This window comes from Larus michahellis, chromosome 1 (assembly GCF_964199755.1).
Source record: "Larus michahellis chromosome 1, bLarMic1.1, whole genome shotgun sequence".
Classification (NCBI taxonomy): Eukaryota; Metazoa; Chordata; class Aves; order Charadriiformes; family Laridae; genus Larus; species Larus michahellis.
In genome coordinates this window covers 208,188,248-208,206,754 of record NC_133896.1, presented here as the reverse complement: position 1 = coordinate 208,206,754, position 18,507 = coordinate 208,188,248, and the positions used below count along the sequence as shown (strand labels likewise).

Here is an 18,507-nt window from a genome sequence, read left to right as displayed (position 1 = left end):
CATTTTGGGGAATTATTTCATGGAAATGACTTCTAGGATCAGCATAGTGCATCAGTGCATTGCAGTATTGACTTAGAAACACTAAATCGACACTATCAATCAGCCCAATTTTGCTAACATACTGATAGTTTCTCTTTAAAGCATCCCCTCAGTGTAAAAAGGAAGGACTCTGTGCAGCAAGACACTGGGGCTAAACTCCCCCCAAAAAAACCCCAAAAATATGGAGCAGCTTTATACCTTCCCTATGATTCACTTTCTTCAGCTTTTGTGAAAATTATTTTAATTTAAAAACTGATTTTGAAAGTTTTATCGTATCTATTACAGTGCAGAACATAGCCTGTAGTACTCCCTTAATCCACAAATAGCAAATAGCTAATGTACAGAAATCCAGTGACTTTGATAAAAAGATGAATAATTTATCTTTTTTTTCAACAATTTTTTCCTAATGTAGAATTATTCTAGACCACAAGTAAAATGTTGCCTTCGATTCAAATTGAATGTAAAATAATCTGACTAGCCACTCTGTTTTCATGTCGCAATTTGTATTCTGCTTGTGGTCACCACAGCAGTGACAACCACCTACGTGCTCTTCACATTTCCTGGCCTTTTAGCAGCATCATTATTAAAAGGGGAGCTATGTTTTTTTTTATGTTTGGGGTCTAACCAACCAAAAGTGACAGAATATTTACTACAGATGGACAAGTTTGCAGTGACCCGCTTTCACTCCGGCCCTGTTTGCACTTTGTGCTAAGGAGTAATGAAAGGCAAAGTAACCTGTCCAATTTCACATTGTCATCCGTGAAAGGCAGTGTTAACTGTTATGTCACATGAGTTTTATGCAAGGTTTGCTGTACTCATTTGCATCTTCCAAAGCACATATTATTCCCGACTTCGGTGCAGATTTGTCAGCTGTCCGCCCGACCTTACTAAATATATGTCAGCTCCACTCTGATAAAGTAGAAGTAGCTTGAAAACTTTGTCAGAATGGTAGAAAAATATAGTGTACCGTTCATACTTATTGTTTAGAATCCATAACCTGAAGGTTATAAAGCCTATTTCAGCCCTAGGCAGTATTTTCTTTGTCACTCACTACTGGTAGGGAGGGAAAAGGAAAGAATTACTTGCCAGAAGAGCAGATATCTTTTTTTTTTCTTTTGCAGAAAACCAAGGCTAATACTAAAGTATAGATCACAAAGCTCATGTCTTTTGCACTGGAATTCCCACAGGGGATAGGAGCTTAACTAACCTAATTAAAAAATCAACTTGCAACAAAAAAAAAGTATAAAAAATAGAAAATCTTGAATGCCATTTTCAGAGAGGATTACTTGACATAATAACTTGTTGATGTAATATTCTGTCTTTTCAAAGAGAAATATTCAAGAGTTTTGCTGTTTCTTGGGTGTACTTTATCTGTTTTTATGGTGGAACAGAAAATTACATCTACAAGGTACTGGAATGTCTTTGGGATTTTTTTTAAATTTAGTGAAGTATACCTTGAAGTAATTTAGAAAGAATATATGGATGTTTCTACCAGAGGCTGGTAAAGCAAGACAGAAAAAAAGAGGAATTAGTGTTTCACCAGCATGAATACCAATTTACCAGACTTCACTTTTGGAATGGATGCATTTTTCCAAACACAAAATGAGCAATTGGATAGTTTTATGTATGAGTCAATTTTGCCTACAAAGTTATTCAAAAGGTAATTCAATGCCCTCTAAAGTCCTGAAGACTGCAAGCAGGATTTTATAGCACAGTAGTACCACTGGTTTTCAAGTCCTTAAGGTATAGATCGCACTCGAGATCCGTCATGAAGGCCTCAAGAGAGCCATACCCTTTGAAATGTCTGTATCATGAATAGCTTGTTACAAGTCTACTAGCTTTCTATCACCCAAAATCAGAAACCTAGATAATTATTGATTTTTCATAAGAAAATATGACTAGATATTTTTTGATAGTCCTCAAGGTTAAGGTAAAATACCAGTTTTTGTCCCATGTGTGTGCAGGACTATGTGGGAGAAGAGAATACCTGAGAAAAGAGGAGGAGGGTATAAGACACTCCAGAGAAGACCCCAGAACCCAGGAGTCCTGAACAGTGTTTTCTTTCTTCTTTTGAGTCAGCAATTGTTTTGGTGAGAGGGAAGAAACTGAGGTTGATTGACCTTTTTGCAGAAACCTCTCATCTTGTTCTGAAGGACAGTCACTCCAATATCTTGAGATGATACAAAAAGCAGCAGCAGAAGATACAAAAAGCGCATCTTCTCCTGGCCTGAGTCCTTGGTTCTACTGTTGCAGTTGTGCCAGCACTAGCATTTGCATGAAGGTGGTGTGTCAGTTCAAGGAGCTGATTTGGTTTCTGGTAATGATAATTAAAACAGTTTTAATGAAATCTGAATCATTTTTTTAGGGCTAGCAGCAGTTGTCTCAGCTCTCCGCTCTCTATCCCCTAGCGCTTTCTGTACTCTGATATCTCTTCAAGTTCATTTGCAGTTATGTCAGTACTTTGATGTTGGTAAAGACTCAATCAGACAGCGCAGGAAAGTTTCTGTGTTTGTCCACTTTGATTCATCCTACCTAATTTAGGCTCTTACTTAAAATGTCGAATTTGTTGCTTTAATTCTCTGTGGTCAACAGAAAGAGTATCCAGACAGTAACTCTGACTCTACTGAACTTAGAGAAGAGGGCCTGCAACTGGATTACACGGATTTATACCAAAGTGCTACTATGCATACCCTAGAAACCAATTTGGTAAAAGGAATAATATTATTTAAGATACCTTTTAACATGAGACTTCAAGGAAGTAGTCTGTAAGTATCAGAGGTAGAAAAATTTTAGATGGAAACGTCTTTTTAATGTGATGGTTTACTTTTAACAACTGCTTAACCCACAGTCAGGACAAAGCAGCTTGTATGTTCCTGCATTTCCTCTATTCAGTTGTTTAAATACCATTACTGCTTTCTCTCCAGCTCAAAGAGACGGGTCTCTGGGGATCAGATGAAAAAGAACAGAAAATCCAGCAAAAAATTAAAACCTCACAAACAATAATGCATTAAACAGATGAAATGTCCCCCCCCACCACCACCACCTTTTTCTTTCATTTTTAAAATATAGGCTACCTTTTTGGGTGATTTATGCTTCATGCTATATCAAAATTCAAAGTTATCATTAATGAAAACCTACTCTTAAGTGTGGTAAATCCCTTCTGAGTAGTATAAATTAAGCTAACAGAAAATAGTAAGACATAAAAAAAAAACAAAACACACATATAAGGTAAATAAACCAACCCTATATTTTAAGAAATATGTCCAGCACTTTTAAACATCAGCAGTATCTTCATTTCAGTTCAACTGGATATGTTCCTCCATCATCAACCTCAGTCAACAATCATTGGAGTTCTTTTTTTTATAACCATTTTTTCCTTTAGTTCATTTGGCCATCAACACATGGATGTGTGCATTAAGAAAGAAAGAGAAATGTGTTTTTTGAGATCAAAGTCCAAACTCACCTGGCAAAACTTTGAAGGGAATTTTAAAAGCAGAGACCAAACACTTAAGGGCTTTGAAGTACAGGGGAAACTGAAATAGAAGCACTGCCAAATTGTGTTTCATGCTTTTGCTGCTTAACACAGTATATTCATTCCCAGAAGAATTTCCCTTTGCCAAAGGAGGACACTTTTGTCGTGTGGTGCAGGGAACATGTCATAGTTATTTTTGCAGACTTAACATTTGCAAAATATAATTAGTATCCAAACTGATAATGCCATATAAGCAGTGATGGAGAGCATTTCCAAACACTTGAAAAATACCAAAAGGGCTGAGTTATGCTCCTAGCTTTCTTTCACACTCATCAGGTTTTAATATCTATATAGTCTGAACACCAATATTTGGAAAAACAAGTTTTCACAACTTCTTTATACTAAAAAAAAGGTTTCAGTGCAAAAGCTGCGGCTCGCTACTGTCTTGTACATTGCATTCACGTGAGACTTGGTGTGCCCCGTGAGTAAACTACTACAATGAGAGCTACCAAGCTACTTATGATTTTGCTCCTGGTTTTCTAGAAGCAGGATTTCAATACTTCAGTTGCATTTCCAATCCTGCTTCTGTCCACCTGTGTAAGCTTAGGCAAGTCGCTTTTCCTTCCTGACCATTTCCCTGTTGGATCCTCATCAGACCACTAACTGGATGATAGGGTCTCCAGGACATGTGCTGCCTCTCGCTACATGTTTGTACAGTGCTTAATACCGTGTGGCCCTCATCACTCTAGTGATGCAAGGATGCATTGCAAGTACAATGAAAGGAATCTGACCGCCCAAGACATAATAAGCATTGGAGATTCAATTCTAATGTGTGAATAAATGGCTGTTGATTCTTTTTTATTTCCAAGAAAGATGTGACTAGGTGTTACTTCAGATACCAACAGAGTTGGTCAAGCACTCAGCTAGCAAAAATACCTCAGTGCATCACACTTGTTTCAATAACAAGAGGTGACTACAGCTACATTTTCTATCTGAGCTGTAATTAACCTAAGAATTAAAGCAATAGCATTTTAACACGAGATAATGCAGGCGATAATGCAGGCACACAAAAAAGATATTCACAAGAATTTTACAACTCAAAAAGTAGATTTTGAGTTGGCACAAACTTGATCAAAAGTTAACTGAAGTGAAGATATGACCTTAAATGTGCATTTTTGCAGCCAGGTCTTTCTAGATTTTTTTTTTTTTTTTGGTTAAATGGCAGTCCTAGTGCAATTATAAAAGGTCAGCATTGTACTCATTGGTCTTATTTTCCTATGAACCCCTTGGTTTTTTTGGTTCACCATTTTCTGGGATACATGCACAAGAGTGCTGTATTGTCCATGACCTTTTTCTCAGAGGAAAAGTTGTCCAGATATAATATGAATAACTTATTATGAAATAACCAACTTCGCAGAAAAGGTCAAAATGTGGAATAAATGCAAGCATGTCTCAGCATGAATAACGGTAAGCTGAATATAAGTCTTTGAGTGGCACATTAGTGACATCTCCTGTTAGGGAAAATAGGGCCCCATGAGAATTACCTTACTTGTGTAGGTCACCTAGATACATTAAAAAGAGACAGTACTGCTTTTTCCCTGTTATGCCCTGCATATACTTGTTCCCTGAGGAAAGAAACTAGTCAAATTCCTAGCTCAGCTCTATAACCTCTTTGAGATTATGATAAACTCAGTACAGATACCAGAAATATGGACTAAGAACCACAAAGATCATTTAGGGGTTTTATGTCTGAAAAGGAAGGGCATAAACATACTATCAAAATTGCTTTTACCAGAAACCTGTTTATATCCAAGACCTAAAACTGAATCCACTTCCTTCTTTTTCTTCAGATAAGATTTTTCACATGAATGAAAGATTTTCTTCAGTGTTCTGTCATTTTCTATTCATGACAATAAGAAATCTTGTGGCTCTGAGTTGCACAGGGCCAGGAAGGGAATATTGCTCACAGCACTTCTAAACAGATGGGGTCAGAGCTTTCCAGGGTGAAGGTAGATTTTCTGGTGACCTACCAGAGGATGAGCTCTCCTTGAATTCTCTGAAATACTTTTGACTTCCTGCCGATGTTTGTCCTCTGCTCTTCCATCTTATAGTTACATCTGCTCGTGCTAGTACACAGCAATTCAACGTGCTTCAGGCAATACCATGATATTCCAAGTCTCGCCATTTTGGAGAAGTTTGTATTGCTTGGCTCTGACCTTAGACAGCAAATCCCACGTGTTTAAAAGGGCTTGATGATCAGACAAAAGGCAGAAATGCCAAAGGACCCTCCCTAGGATAAGAAGTATGAGCATCTGGAAGCATGAGCTTCCCAGATGTCTATATTAATCCTTCATTTGGTCTCTTGTTGGTAGGTTGGTTACTGGAAGGATATGGAGCAGGAAGAAGCAGCAGAAAAGGTCAAAACTGAAGGAAATGAATCATCCATCCTCCTGACAGGATTAGAAGGAAACACATTATATCACCTAACGGTGAGGGCATACAACGCTGCAGGGTATGGACCACCTAGCACTGCTGTGCGTGCAGCAACCAAGAAGTCCCGTAAGTGATCTCAGTACCTTTGCTCAAAGGGAGAAGTCAGGGAGCAACCTCTGCCTTCTTGCGTTTTCCTTTAAGAGGAGTGTATAATAATCAGGAATCGTGTATAGTTTTGATTCATGGCTTTGCTTTGATATTTAGACATGAATTCATATGACTTTGCATTCATAACAAAGGTTATCTTCCTAGAAACCAAAGCATTTTTGACAAAGAAGGGACAGAAAAGAATTCAAATTCGTAATCTCTGTGGAGTTCATGGGGTGGGCTGGGTAAATACACCACGATCTATTAAATGACTATTCTGGTGGGAAAAAAAATATCTTTTAGAATTTCAGCTAGAATTGGGACCCTGCTAACACAACGAGTTGTAAACTCGTTTAAAAGATTCATTTTTAAAAGATTGAAATACTTTTCTTTTGATTTTAAGGAAACTCCCTATAAACTATATTTATGTATGTGTTGTTATTTTTTCTCCTCAGCTCCCAGCCAAGCACCAAGCAATATTATGTGGATACAGGATGGCTCTCATGTGTCTCTTGGGTGGGAGCCGGTCAGACCTCTAGCTAATGAATCCGACGTAATGGGATACAAGGTCAGTGCTTCCCCTTCCTTGCTCACCTTTCTTTCTTCCAAATGAATACTCCTCTTCCCTGTTGGCTTTTTTCCCCTTTCTTGTTTTTCTGTGGAAGTAAAGTATGTTATACAGACTGTCTGAAATCAGTTCTCACTATGAAAAGCAATAAATAAAATTGAAAAGAGCAAAATGTCCCAACATTTTCTGTGTTGTGATTTTCAACGACTGATTACAAACCGAGTAAGCTCTATCTGAGGGATCGGTTCATCATATCTGACTCAGAAGTGGCTCTTAACAAGACCAGCCTGCAATGAAATTCCTACTAATACGATAATTTAACTGTGTTTGCAATAGGATTTACAGAAATGCAGAAGAATGAGGTATCTTAAAATGACATTAAAATTAATATTTTTATGAAGCAGAAACACAAATACTTCAGTTTGTTTTGTGATCATGTTGGTCATGTTCAACAATCAGTGATGACAACATCTGGCATTTAAAGTTTTGAAGTTTTAAGGAGTAAAATCCAGATTAACTTTTACATGACAAATCATAAAAAGCAGTGGAATTCACTGCAACCTTTTAAATCAAAGCAGAATTATTTCGCTGTTTTTACAGAGGTGTGGTTGGGAGGTTTTTTTGAAGCATATATACAATCATTTCTATAGACTGCAATCTGATATTCCCTCTGATACATCAGGAAATATCATCAAGAAATGACAAAATGTTTCAAATAAACCAGAAATTGCTCTAACCTTTATCAGAATAGCTGAGATTCTGAGAAAGTTCAGTCGACTACTTTGCTTTTTTACACCTCTCCGACCTTTTCAATTTTGTCTGGGGACAGAAACTTACGCGGAAGTACCAAAAAGGCAGCTATGTACTCCCTTGCTTTCCTCCCACACGCCATAAGCTTGTACTGAGTTTCACAGGAGATGCAGGGACAGATCTGAGTTATTCTCAGTTGATTTAACCAGCTAAGGTAAATACACTAAGGACATTATTTAGGCCATTTTCTTTACATTTGGGTTTTCTTTACATTTACAGTTGGGTTCTTGAGACAAAAATGAATTTGAGGATAAGAATTTGAATCAAATAGAACCCCAAATGCATTTTGGAGAATGTTTGCAGAAGAAAATTGTGTAACACCTCATGCTGGAGCAGGCAAATGCTTTATCTTCACTCTAGATCGTAATCAACGTCCTTTCACATTCATTAATTGCTAATATACTTTGCTATTATTGTTTTGAAGCCATTGGGGGGAGGAGAGAGTAAAAGCTGATGACTGTTCAAATGTAATGTCAAGAAAGCCTTAAAGAAAGCAAGAACAGTTAACATTCCAGTGACTGCATTACCTACACAAAATGTCTGGTATGTAACTTGAACGACCACTATGACTACTATCTACTTTATTGACCACAGGTGTTATTTAGGCAAGAAGGCCAGAGCAACAGTCAAGTTATAGAAACACAGAAAACCTCTGCGGTGGTGCTTCTTCCTGATGTTGGTGTCTACATCATTGAGGTGTGTGCAGTCAGCGAAGGAGGGGATGGGACTGCTAGTCCACAGATCAGAGTTCCATCTTTTTCAGGTAAGGTTACACTTATATTTGGAAGAGTGGCAATTATAGCAGTGCTCATTAACCCTATTATCCTCTACCTGAAAAAAAATGTTCTCACAATTCTCTAGCTATTAGATAAAATCATTAACCAGAGTCTTCAGTTCTATGCTGAAACAAAGGTACCTAATGCCATTTGAGATGTTCAAGAGTATCTGAGGCATCCCTGTGGGGCTGATGAACAAAACCGAGGATTTACAGGAAACCTCTCCCTTTCTTGAATAACATCTGGAAACATAATTGATATCCACACATGCACTAGGTGTCTCAAATAGCACTATCATCAGCTGAGATGTAATCCGTACAGACCTACAGTGGAGCCTAGACAGCCTGATCTTCTGAAATTAAATATTCAGACATAGGCACACAAGGACATCTGAGATGTCCTGAGGTATCCCAGACATTTGCACAGAGCTGGCAGATGTTATGTGGGACTTAGAGGATACGCACATCATTCTGGACCACCAGCCAGTGGTGTATGATCCAACACAGCTACAACGACATGCATTTAGGTAGCTGAACCCTGTGTATGTGCCTGCTTTAGAACAAGCTGAATTTTTCTGTAGGTTCCATTGACTCCTTTGAGTAGATATTTGTCAGATTATTAACGTATTAATATATTATCATGAAGTAAATTATGATGTCTAGCTTCTATTTCCTCAGTTACTCTAATATGTTGAAAAAATTTAAATTATCAATATTACACAGGTAAGAAAGGGATGGAACCATTTGTGGCAAGAACAACCAGAAAATAACATTCACTTTTGCCTAAACACTATAATGCATCTAAATTCTAATTTTCTGCTAACACTTTAAAATTCTATTAAACATTGCTTTTTAGTCCTTAAGGAGTACTGTCCGAAAGGTGTGAGCCTGGAACTTGAATCTAGACCTAAATTTCATCTCTGCTCTAGTCACAAACTACAGTGCTATCATCAGAATACTGAAGACACCAACCCCTACTCCGTGGAATACTTGTTTCATGTATCTTTTCAGCCTGAACTCTAGGGACAAAATCTTTCATTCCTTCTAACCTGCTATTTTTGATTAAATTACACACATTTGATCAGTTACACTTAGGACTACTGTGGTCCAAAGAAGCACAGTCTGGTTCCTTTCCCGTCCTGTGATCTGTTGCCACTGCCAGCCCACAGCGTATTTCCCCTTAGCACGGCTTTTTAAGGGACTGCTGTGACCTAACACCATCACTGGGCTATTGGGCAAAAGACCACTTCTTCCTCCGGACAGACATCAAGATCAAAGGCTAGCTTTCATTCCTTGTTTCCAGAAGAATATTTGTGATTGTGACTCAGGGCTTATTCTGGAGCCTAATTCTTTTTGAGGATTAAGTCTTCTGGTTTCAGCTGGGATACAGTTAATTTTCTTTCTAGCGGCTGCTATGTTTCAAATTTGGTATGAAAGGAATATCAATATCGCATATTGTTTTAGTTGTTGCTAGCTGATATTTATAGTATTCAAGGACTTTTTTTCAGCTTCCCATAGAAGCTGAGAAGGAACATAGGCAGAACAATGGAATAGCCAATGGAATATTTCATACTGTAGACATCATGCTCAGTATATACATGGGGGTTGGCTGGGGGACAGGAATTCACAATCACTGCTCAGGATGGTGCGAATTCACTGATTTACCAAGTGTTGAGAGAGACTTTTGTCATTATTATTATTTTTATTATTGCTATTTTCCTTTTCTGATATTGTTCATTAAGCTGTCTTTATCTCAACCCACGAGGGTATTTTTCCCTTCCCTTTCCCTTCCTTTCTCCCTCTTCTCCCTGCCCTTCTGGGGGAGAAGGGGGAGAACTGTGCGAGCAGCTGTGTGGTTCTAGCTGCCAGCTAGGTTTAAACCATGCCATTAAGGCATAAAACCACATACCCTTTTGGAATTTCCTATTCATTTGCAGACTGAATATGAGGATTCAGCATATGAGTTTCTGTAGATATCATCATAAAATCCCCTGCTTCCTCGTGTCTGTATAGGGACCCTATTTTGTGATTGCAGTTCTCACAAGGTAATACACTGCCTGAAAGTTAGGTTTTTGCTGAGCATAATAGAATACAAGTTTTGGGTAAAATCTAGTACCTAAATATACTGGGAACTGTTAGTATCATTTGTTCCTTAATTACTTTGCTTTTCATTTCAGGAGGGAAAGTAACAAGTGCTCAATCCACCTTACATGTGTTGTCCACTTCCTCGTCCTCTGTAACATTGCTTTTGGCACTGGTGGTTCCTTCAACTTCATGGTGAAGACTGCAGACTTTGTCGTTGTTGTCATTCGTTTGCTTTAGCTTGATGACACCAAGGGATGGAGTTTTATGTCCATGGACAACTGGAAACCCAAGCTAATTCTTAAAGACCCATAGAAATGCCTGTGGTGCACTTAGAGGAGGGTTGGAGACACGGTCAATAATTCATCAGGTTTTTTTCTCTTCATTTTTTGTAAATGTCCTCTGGGGAGGGGATGCTTCTTGGCCCAAAAATATGCAGATTGTATGTAATAAACTTTTGTAAGGAAAGGTAATTTTTGTCAAACGTACTTTACTTTTTTAATATGTTCGATTTTGGTGACCCCAGTCATGTACCATTGGGTGTTTAAACAGTGGTGTCTAGTACCGTACCTCTGGTTTGAAAAAAAAAAAATCTTTTTTAAATATAGAGCAAAGTTTGATACAGCTTTGTCAAATACTCTTCTTGCATCCCCTATGGCTGGCTGTTCCAACTGCAAAGACAGAAAAATATAGTTTAAATACACAGCCCACTGCAAAAGTATAGAGAATTTGTTGTGAAAATATGTGAAAATGTATGAATATGTATTTAATTAGCAAAAAGATTTGTCAATACTAGACAGCACCCTCAGAAAGTGGCAAAATGGAGCAGAACAGAAGCCATTTATTTTATTGCAAGGTAAACAGAAAATGATTAAACACAAACTTAAAAGGAAACAAGTTTTTTTTCATCAAATACCACATGATTTAATGTCAAATTAATCAAATGTATATTTTAAATAGCAAACAAAAAATTAATTCCTATTGCATATGACAATTAAAAATCCACTGGGCATTTAAATATGATATACATTAGGCTGCTAAGTGGACAAACAAAGCAATGCAAGGAGATAAACCTACTTTTTCCAACCACTTCTCACTTATAACTTTCTTTTTTCCCCTGGGTCCTTTTTTTAGTAACATTCTGTGCTTTAGTATTTGGTAATCAATTTGAAGTGTATAAGAAAGCATATTATGGAAAGAATATTAACATTTTTTGGAATGTAATCATTCACATATATACAGGCTCCAGTAGGATGTACTTTGGAGAATGTTATGTCTGAAAAAAAATACTTGGATAAGTGCTACTGAGCATCATTCCAGTTATTTAGCTATTTGGCTCTATTTCTATAGCTCACTAGAGTTAGGGACTGTGTGCTATCAGTTTTAATCCCTACTTTTTGCTGTACCGAACAATTTTTCATGCAATAGACAATTTTGACAATTTTACTACATTGGAAGGCCTTTCCACGTATTGGCACCTGAATCAAAATGATCCTCAGTGTATATGGTGTGTGTGTTCGTACAATTATGGTGTGCACGGTGTTATGAGGGAAGGTGTTTTACTACCACGGGTCTAGCGATTGCATCTAGGATGAACGTTGCCTTGCCTGGGAAAAATCAAGTCAAAAGAATTTAACAGGCAAGTCCTAATAGCATAGTTCTTCTAGCTGTCCAACCCTCTAAAAGTTTTGATGGAAATTTGTTTTGGTTGATGGGTTCTGGGTCTCAAATGGTATTATTTTGCCAGCTCACTAGCAAAACAATACTTGGCATTTAGTTAGTACACTCTATGCCCTTTCTTAGCAGCTTTAAAATAGTAGCCAAGAAAACACAACGCACATCAAGTGCTTGGTAGGTAAGAAGCTGACTGATGACTAAATTATTTTTTCTTTTGAATATTTTTTCGGTAAATTTTTTCAGAGATGGTTCAACTCAGATCTTTATTACCCACTAATATTTTAAATAATTTTCTAAAAAAATAGGTTTTAAATCAACTTAGTCACCATGTTGCTAGGAAAACAAAGGCAGGATAGCTAGCTGAACACAGACAGAAGGAGACTTTCTATGTCTGTGCTTCTGGAAAAGCCTTTGAGATCAAAGAAAGGAAGGTGGAATGTACCTTGCTGATAGAGCAAACTCCTAGAAAATAACTACCTGCTGTCCTTTGTAAAACAGCATTGCTACTGTGCAGAGAACTTGCATTGTTTTTCAAAAGGTTAAAATAAACAAGAATAAAGTGGTGAACCAAAAAGCAAAATGGCTATTTTATAAATTAGTTAAGCGTAACTTCCTCTATTTTTTATACGGTTGCTTGCCAGTGCAGTTTATTTCAGAGTATTCAAAAAGGCTACAGTCACTGCTGGTGGCGTTTTGGTCAAATAGCTTTCTGAATACAATAAATGGCTATGCTTTATAAAAAGAATGAAAGTCTGATAAGGAGATAGAGCTGCATCTAGTTATATCTCAATCTCTAGTGTCAAGATACAGATAGAAATACTGAACATACCATCAGGTAACGTAGTTGTATTGCAGGGACAAAAAGGGGTATGTTTTATATTCAACATGAACAGACTATGTATTTTGCATCTTAAATATATTAATAAACATGTTTTAAATGTTTAAGTACCTATGTATTACCTATTTGTTACTTTGTAGATGTTTCCTTATCATGACATACTATTTTTTAGTTGCAATGGAGAGCTCTTTCCTTTTTCATGTAAAAGATTGTAATAGTGCAGTCTAGCGTCACTGAGGAGACTGTATTTTTGTATAATGCCACAAGACCTGTTTAGAAAAAAATAACCAGAAAGAAACTTTGTTTTGCAGACCAAAAGAAAGATACTGTCATGGCCCATATCAAAATGTTAGATATATTGTATACAATCTGTATATACGCTATATATAATGGTATATACGATGTGGAAGACACAGTAATATAATAGTTCCTGTGTACTGTTCTTGTAACATTAGATCTTTTTAATAAATAATTCTCTTTTTATTGACTTTTATCTTATCTCCTGTCAGCTCCTGAATTATATTCATAGAGGACAGGGTGACGCAAACATTGAGGATTCCAACAGCAACAACCTTTTAATTACATGACTTTCAAGAAGAAAATGATGAATCTGCAATAGTGAATATGGACGATGCAGCCATTAAAATAAAATAATTTTTTGACATCTTTCTAATTTCACATATATGTTTGTTTCCCTGGGTAGATATTACTTTCATAATGAAATAACTAAAAGGTGCAAGAAGGCTGGAACTCTCAACATGGAACTATTCCTAACAAAAATTGCAAAATAAGTCTGCACATGAGCTCCAGAGGTAAAAGGTCTCTGCATTTAACAAAAAAAAATTCATGAAAAGAAATGCTTTTTAAGGAAGCCACTGAGGGCAATCCTCTATATAATGAAGTATTATATAGTTTCTGGGACCTCTCTGGCAGGTATAACATTCTTTCTGGTATCACTACTACCCCATGGCTGTGCAGACACAAAAGCACAGCGTGCCCATTTCATGTTCAATGGAAAAGTTTAGTTGTTTTGCCTTATACTTGAAATACTTTGTGTGAGAAATCAAAACAAAAAAGCTTTCAAAAATATACATACCCTTTTTGAGGGAAAAAATGTAATAATGGATGATCCAATTACAGGAAATATTTTTCTTTTTCATAGTTTTATTTGTGTTTTTAATAATCTCCAATCGTTTCTTTATGAAATGCATATTTATAGGGGTAAATGACTTTGCAACGCAGTACGAAGTCAAAAAGTCCATTCTGGAAATAAAAATAGATTGCCACAGTCACCATTTGTACTGGGACTTCAATTACAAAATGGGTATGGCTTAAGTAGCGTATTATATCAGGACTTCCATTAAATTGGTTATGAATGTCACAGAAAGCTGTAATGACCTGTTTTTGCTGACATGGAGAACTGTGCATATTGAAAATCCATATCCTATCAGAACTTCTTCCAAACTGCAACCCACTCCTGCCCTTTTATGGCCATCATCCCAGTGCCTCTGAAGATGAAAGACATTTTCCTTCTTAATTACTTCCTATGCTTTCGAGCAAAGCAATATCAGGGACAAGAGAAAATGAAGAGCATTTTATTACAATAGGTTATTTGGCTTTAGGCTATTACAAACAGCCTCCCTAAGCATGCCTACAGACAGCCTGCTTCCAAAAATTCAGGCCCAGAGTTTGCTCTAAGACTTTTCTCTCAATTCCAGTAAAGACAGACCTGAGCACTGACTTTGCCTTTATTGTGGTACATCTTTTTAATACTTTAAACAAGATAACGACAGTGTATATGTATCAAAGACACGCAAGCCTAGAAGAAAAATCTATGGAAAATTATACCCTAGCAATTTCAATATCCACATGACTTATTAAAGTGGTCAGCTGCGTAAGCAAGCTGGCACAAGTGTTCAGATGCGCAGCTCTTCTTCCTTCCTGAGCTACTTTTCTGCTGTCAGACTAGTAACTAAGCACCCCAGCTTGTATAAGAAACCTACCTGGTCATCAGAAGAAACCGATAAAGAAATCTGTGATGCGTCTTGTTTCATTTTTTACTATGATGAAATAGATATATCTGGCTAGACAAAAATACCCTCCTTTTTGGTATGTTGGGCTGGATTTTTCACTTTTAAGCTCAAACTCATCAATTCTAAAAGAATATAGAATAAAAACATGAGAGTCTTCCTGAAAGATAGTTATCAAGATGAATAGCAAAAGCTGGCGCTATGCATGTTAATCACAAATAAATGTATTCAGCATATTTTGATTTTCATACAGAAAATAGATGGGAAAATGCATCAATTTCCTTTCAGTAACAGAAAACATGTGAATAAAAAGACACTGAAAGTATCTGAAACATATCTGGGTCAAAGCTTTAGCAAGTACAATTTTACTCCAAGCTGCATTGCTCTAATGCCTGGCTGAGCAAGCATTTCCATTTTGTAATGACACCATCTCTTATCTTCTACAAAAGGGACTTTTTAAGACAGGATAGTAAAACAGGGTAGTCCTTCTGATTTTCCTTTAAAACTTCACCATGCGGAGAGACTGGCTGATTTAGAAAAGAAGCCTTATCCAGCTTCTTAGTTTTGTATAACTCAGCGCTTTATTTTTGAGTAATATATGCATCCAAATCTATCATTATTTTGGGGAGTCATTCTAGGTGGTGAAAACATTTTATATGTATGTTTGTTCAAATTAAAAAGTCTCAAATGTGCTTTAGGTGAAAAAATGAATGAATGAATGAATGAATGAATGAATGACCACTCTGCTGTGGCCATTAATTTATAACACATGGGCTGCCAGATGATCAGCCGAGCTGATGCGTAAGCCTAGTATTAGTTCTTTCCTAACATGGAGAAGACTCAAAAGCAAATTGTTGATGCTTTCTGGTTATGCTACATTTATTTTAAGTTCTATTAGGAAAAAAGAGATAATCCAGGGTACAATGAGTCTCTCTCGTGCCCCTTTTACAGAGATAGAAAAAAAATAGCCCTTCACTCCACCCTACAGTCCCTGGGCAGCCCCCTCCTCCTCGTCCTGCCACAAAGTGTAAAACGGTACGCGTGCGTATGGAGTCAGGGGAGAGGAGAGACAAAAGGAGGAGGAAATCCGCAGGCACAGTTCCCCATGAGGGTGACCTGGAGCTCCCTCAGCTTCTTGACCTAGCAGCGTTTGCATTCCAAGAAGCCATCCAAAAGAGTAAGCCTTTTCCCTTCCAAACATACAGGAGAGGAAGCATTTTTCCCCATCTGAGAATGATTGCACTAGCTTACCCAAAAAAAACTAAGCTAGGTTTCCACTGTGTTGGGTTGCTCACTGTCAGTGCTTTCTGACTTTCTCAGAGGAATAGAAGATGATCCCACAGCTTTTGAATGTGAAGTGAAAGGAATTTCATCACTACAATTTTCTCATAAAAAAGGTATTTGAGTACCCACAAAAGAAAATATAAGTCTTTAATGCTCTTCACCAACGCTTTGGCCATTAAATGCAGAAGATAAAGCTGGCAGGTTGCTGACTGAATGTATTATTGCAGCATGAGAAACAGGCTTGCAGTGGCAAAAATTTCATCATATTTCTAGATCATAAATGGCTTGAATATTGCTGGATCTCGGCAAGTTTGCTTTGCAGAATGGCAGAGTCTTTCCTTTTGGATCATTTTTTATTAGACCCAAACATTTCTTGAAAGTTTTTGATTTACTAAGAGCTACAACACTGAAAGTCCTTCAGCATAAGAGATCTGCAGCACCTTAAACCTTGGTGTGACAGCATATTGCCAAACGTGCTCAGTTTGCTCAAGACATAGCTACACCCACAACTCTTACCTTCACCAAGAAAATATTTACCTTCATGAGCTATGGTGAGGTTGTGAGGCATTTCTGTTCTTAAATGGCTGCTGAACTCTTTCTTACTTCTAGTCAAAGAGTACAGCTGTTAAGATAGCGTAAATATCTTAAAAAGGTGAGAAAAATATGGGGGGAAAAGCCCCAAAAGCCAGTAGGTCTTGTACAGACCAGCAAACAAGCCAAACACAATATGGAACTATGTGACCCACATAACCCTCTCCATACAGATGAAGGGGGAGGGGAGAAGTGGGGGGTCTGTTCCCCTGCACTCCCACCTTGATTCATTGAGTTTCAATAGAACAGGATCTGTAGTGCCATAACAACTTTTCACAAGGCTCTTGGCAAGATGTTACAGAGGAGGAATGCCAGCCAGGGAAAGGGAGCAATAAGCTTTCTGTTTGTTTTGTGGTTGATGTTGCCAGTTTTACCGAGCTCAGAAGTAAGTTGAGAGACATCTGGTTATCTTGTATCTCCTTTGGACACCTAAATCTCAAAATGATGATGAAACTAAGCCCTTTCAGGTAATTAAATGTCAGGTAATGTTGAAGCACTCCAAAATGACTGCACAAAACAAAGTGAGGGAGGAAAAAGGCACCAAGAATGTTTCAATGACAGTAAACGTGAGGTGAAGAAGATCTAAACTGTGCTTGCCTCATGCTGAGTGTGGAACTGACAGGTGAAACTCAGGAAAGGGGACTTGGAACAATCTCAAAGGGAGTCAGAAACTCATGGCTTACCTAGCAGCTGCTGGAATTCAGTACAAGTTGTGTGTCATCAGGAAGGTTATTGAGAGCAAGATGAAACATTTTTCTGCAAGACAAAACTTTAGTTTTATCTCAGTACTGGTACGGCATGCACTTGAGGTGTCCACAGCTCAAAAAGGAAGCGAAAGATGACTAAAGTGATCTAGGGTATCATCTAGAACATCTGCTGTCTGGGGAGAGGCTAAAGGGACCAAGACTTCTCAGTTTGGAGAAAAGTGGGCAAAGGATAAGAAGCTATCACACCACAACTGTCTCTCCCATTGTTCTCTCCTGTGCAATGGACAAAGCACTAAAAAGGTCTGTGAAAGACTGACTCTCAAACCTCCTCCTCCTCCTCCTGTTTGGAAACTGTGGAACCCAAGTGCTTTAAATTCAAAGTTAAAGATCCTACTATTGACTACTCACACAAAAAGCTATAGGATTTCAGAATATCTCCTATTCTCAGGGCCAGAGCAATCAAATCTACTCCCAGACACATGATACAAATCAGAAAGAAAAGGCATTTGAAAGCTGTGAAATCATCAGCTGGATCTTCAAATCATTTGTGGTAACAGAAGAAAAAACACGTCTGCCTCCGTTTTACAAAGGGACACTCACAGACATACATGGGAAACTTGTGAATGTACCCAGGATAATGAAACCACCCCTCCCACATGGACATAAAATGTAAGACCTGAAACCGGATCTCCAGAATCAAAGTCCAGTGTTTCCAACACTGATTACCTTTAAATCCTTATTGTTATTGTTTTAATTATTACTGCTTAGGATGTAACCTTGTGGTAGTGCTTGCAGGCCACATTTGTCACCTGCTAATAACTAATCAACTAAAGACTGTAAAAGAACGAACACAAAACTCTAAGATCTTCCTGTCCCTGTATCGTCTCTTAAGCCAGACACAGAGTTTTAGGTAAGACAGCAGAGCAAAAGCAAGTATCTGTTCTTACTCTTTTATGAGTAACAACATCACATTTATTGCCAGACCATCAGAGAATGGGGAAAATGAAAATGCAACATTTTTACTTTCTCTTTTATGTTGAATACTCTAAGTGGA

At 37.6% G+C, this 18,507-nt stretch overlaps 1 protein-coding gene across 4 annotated transcripts in view; it reads left to right on the top strand.

Moving 5' to 3' along the window:
- Positions 1-13,338, top strand: part of CNTN5 (contactin 5) — a 661,723-nt gene extending 648,385 nt beyond the window's left edge. For all 4 annotated transcript variants that reach the window (XM_074570954.1, XM_074570976.1, XM_074570986.1 and 1 more), the window contains 4 exons: positions 5,884-6,070; positions 6,547-6,659; positions 8,064-8,232; positions 10,422-13,338. In XM_074570954.1, coding sequence (XP_074427055.1) covers positions 5,884-6,070; positions 6,547-6,659; positions 8,064-8,232; positions 10,422-10,525 — 573 coding nt within the window. In that variant the 3' untranslated portion in view covers positions 10,526-13,338. The remainder of the gene's footprint in view (positions 1-5,883; positions 6,071-6,546; positions 6,660-8,063; positions 8,233-10,421) is intronic.
- The last annotated feature ends 5,169 nt before the right edge of the window (positions 13,339-18,507 follow it).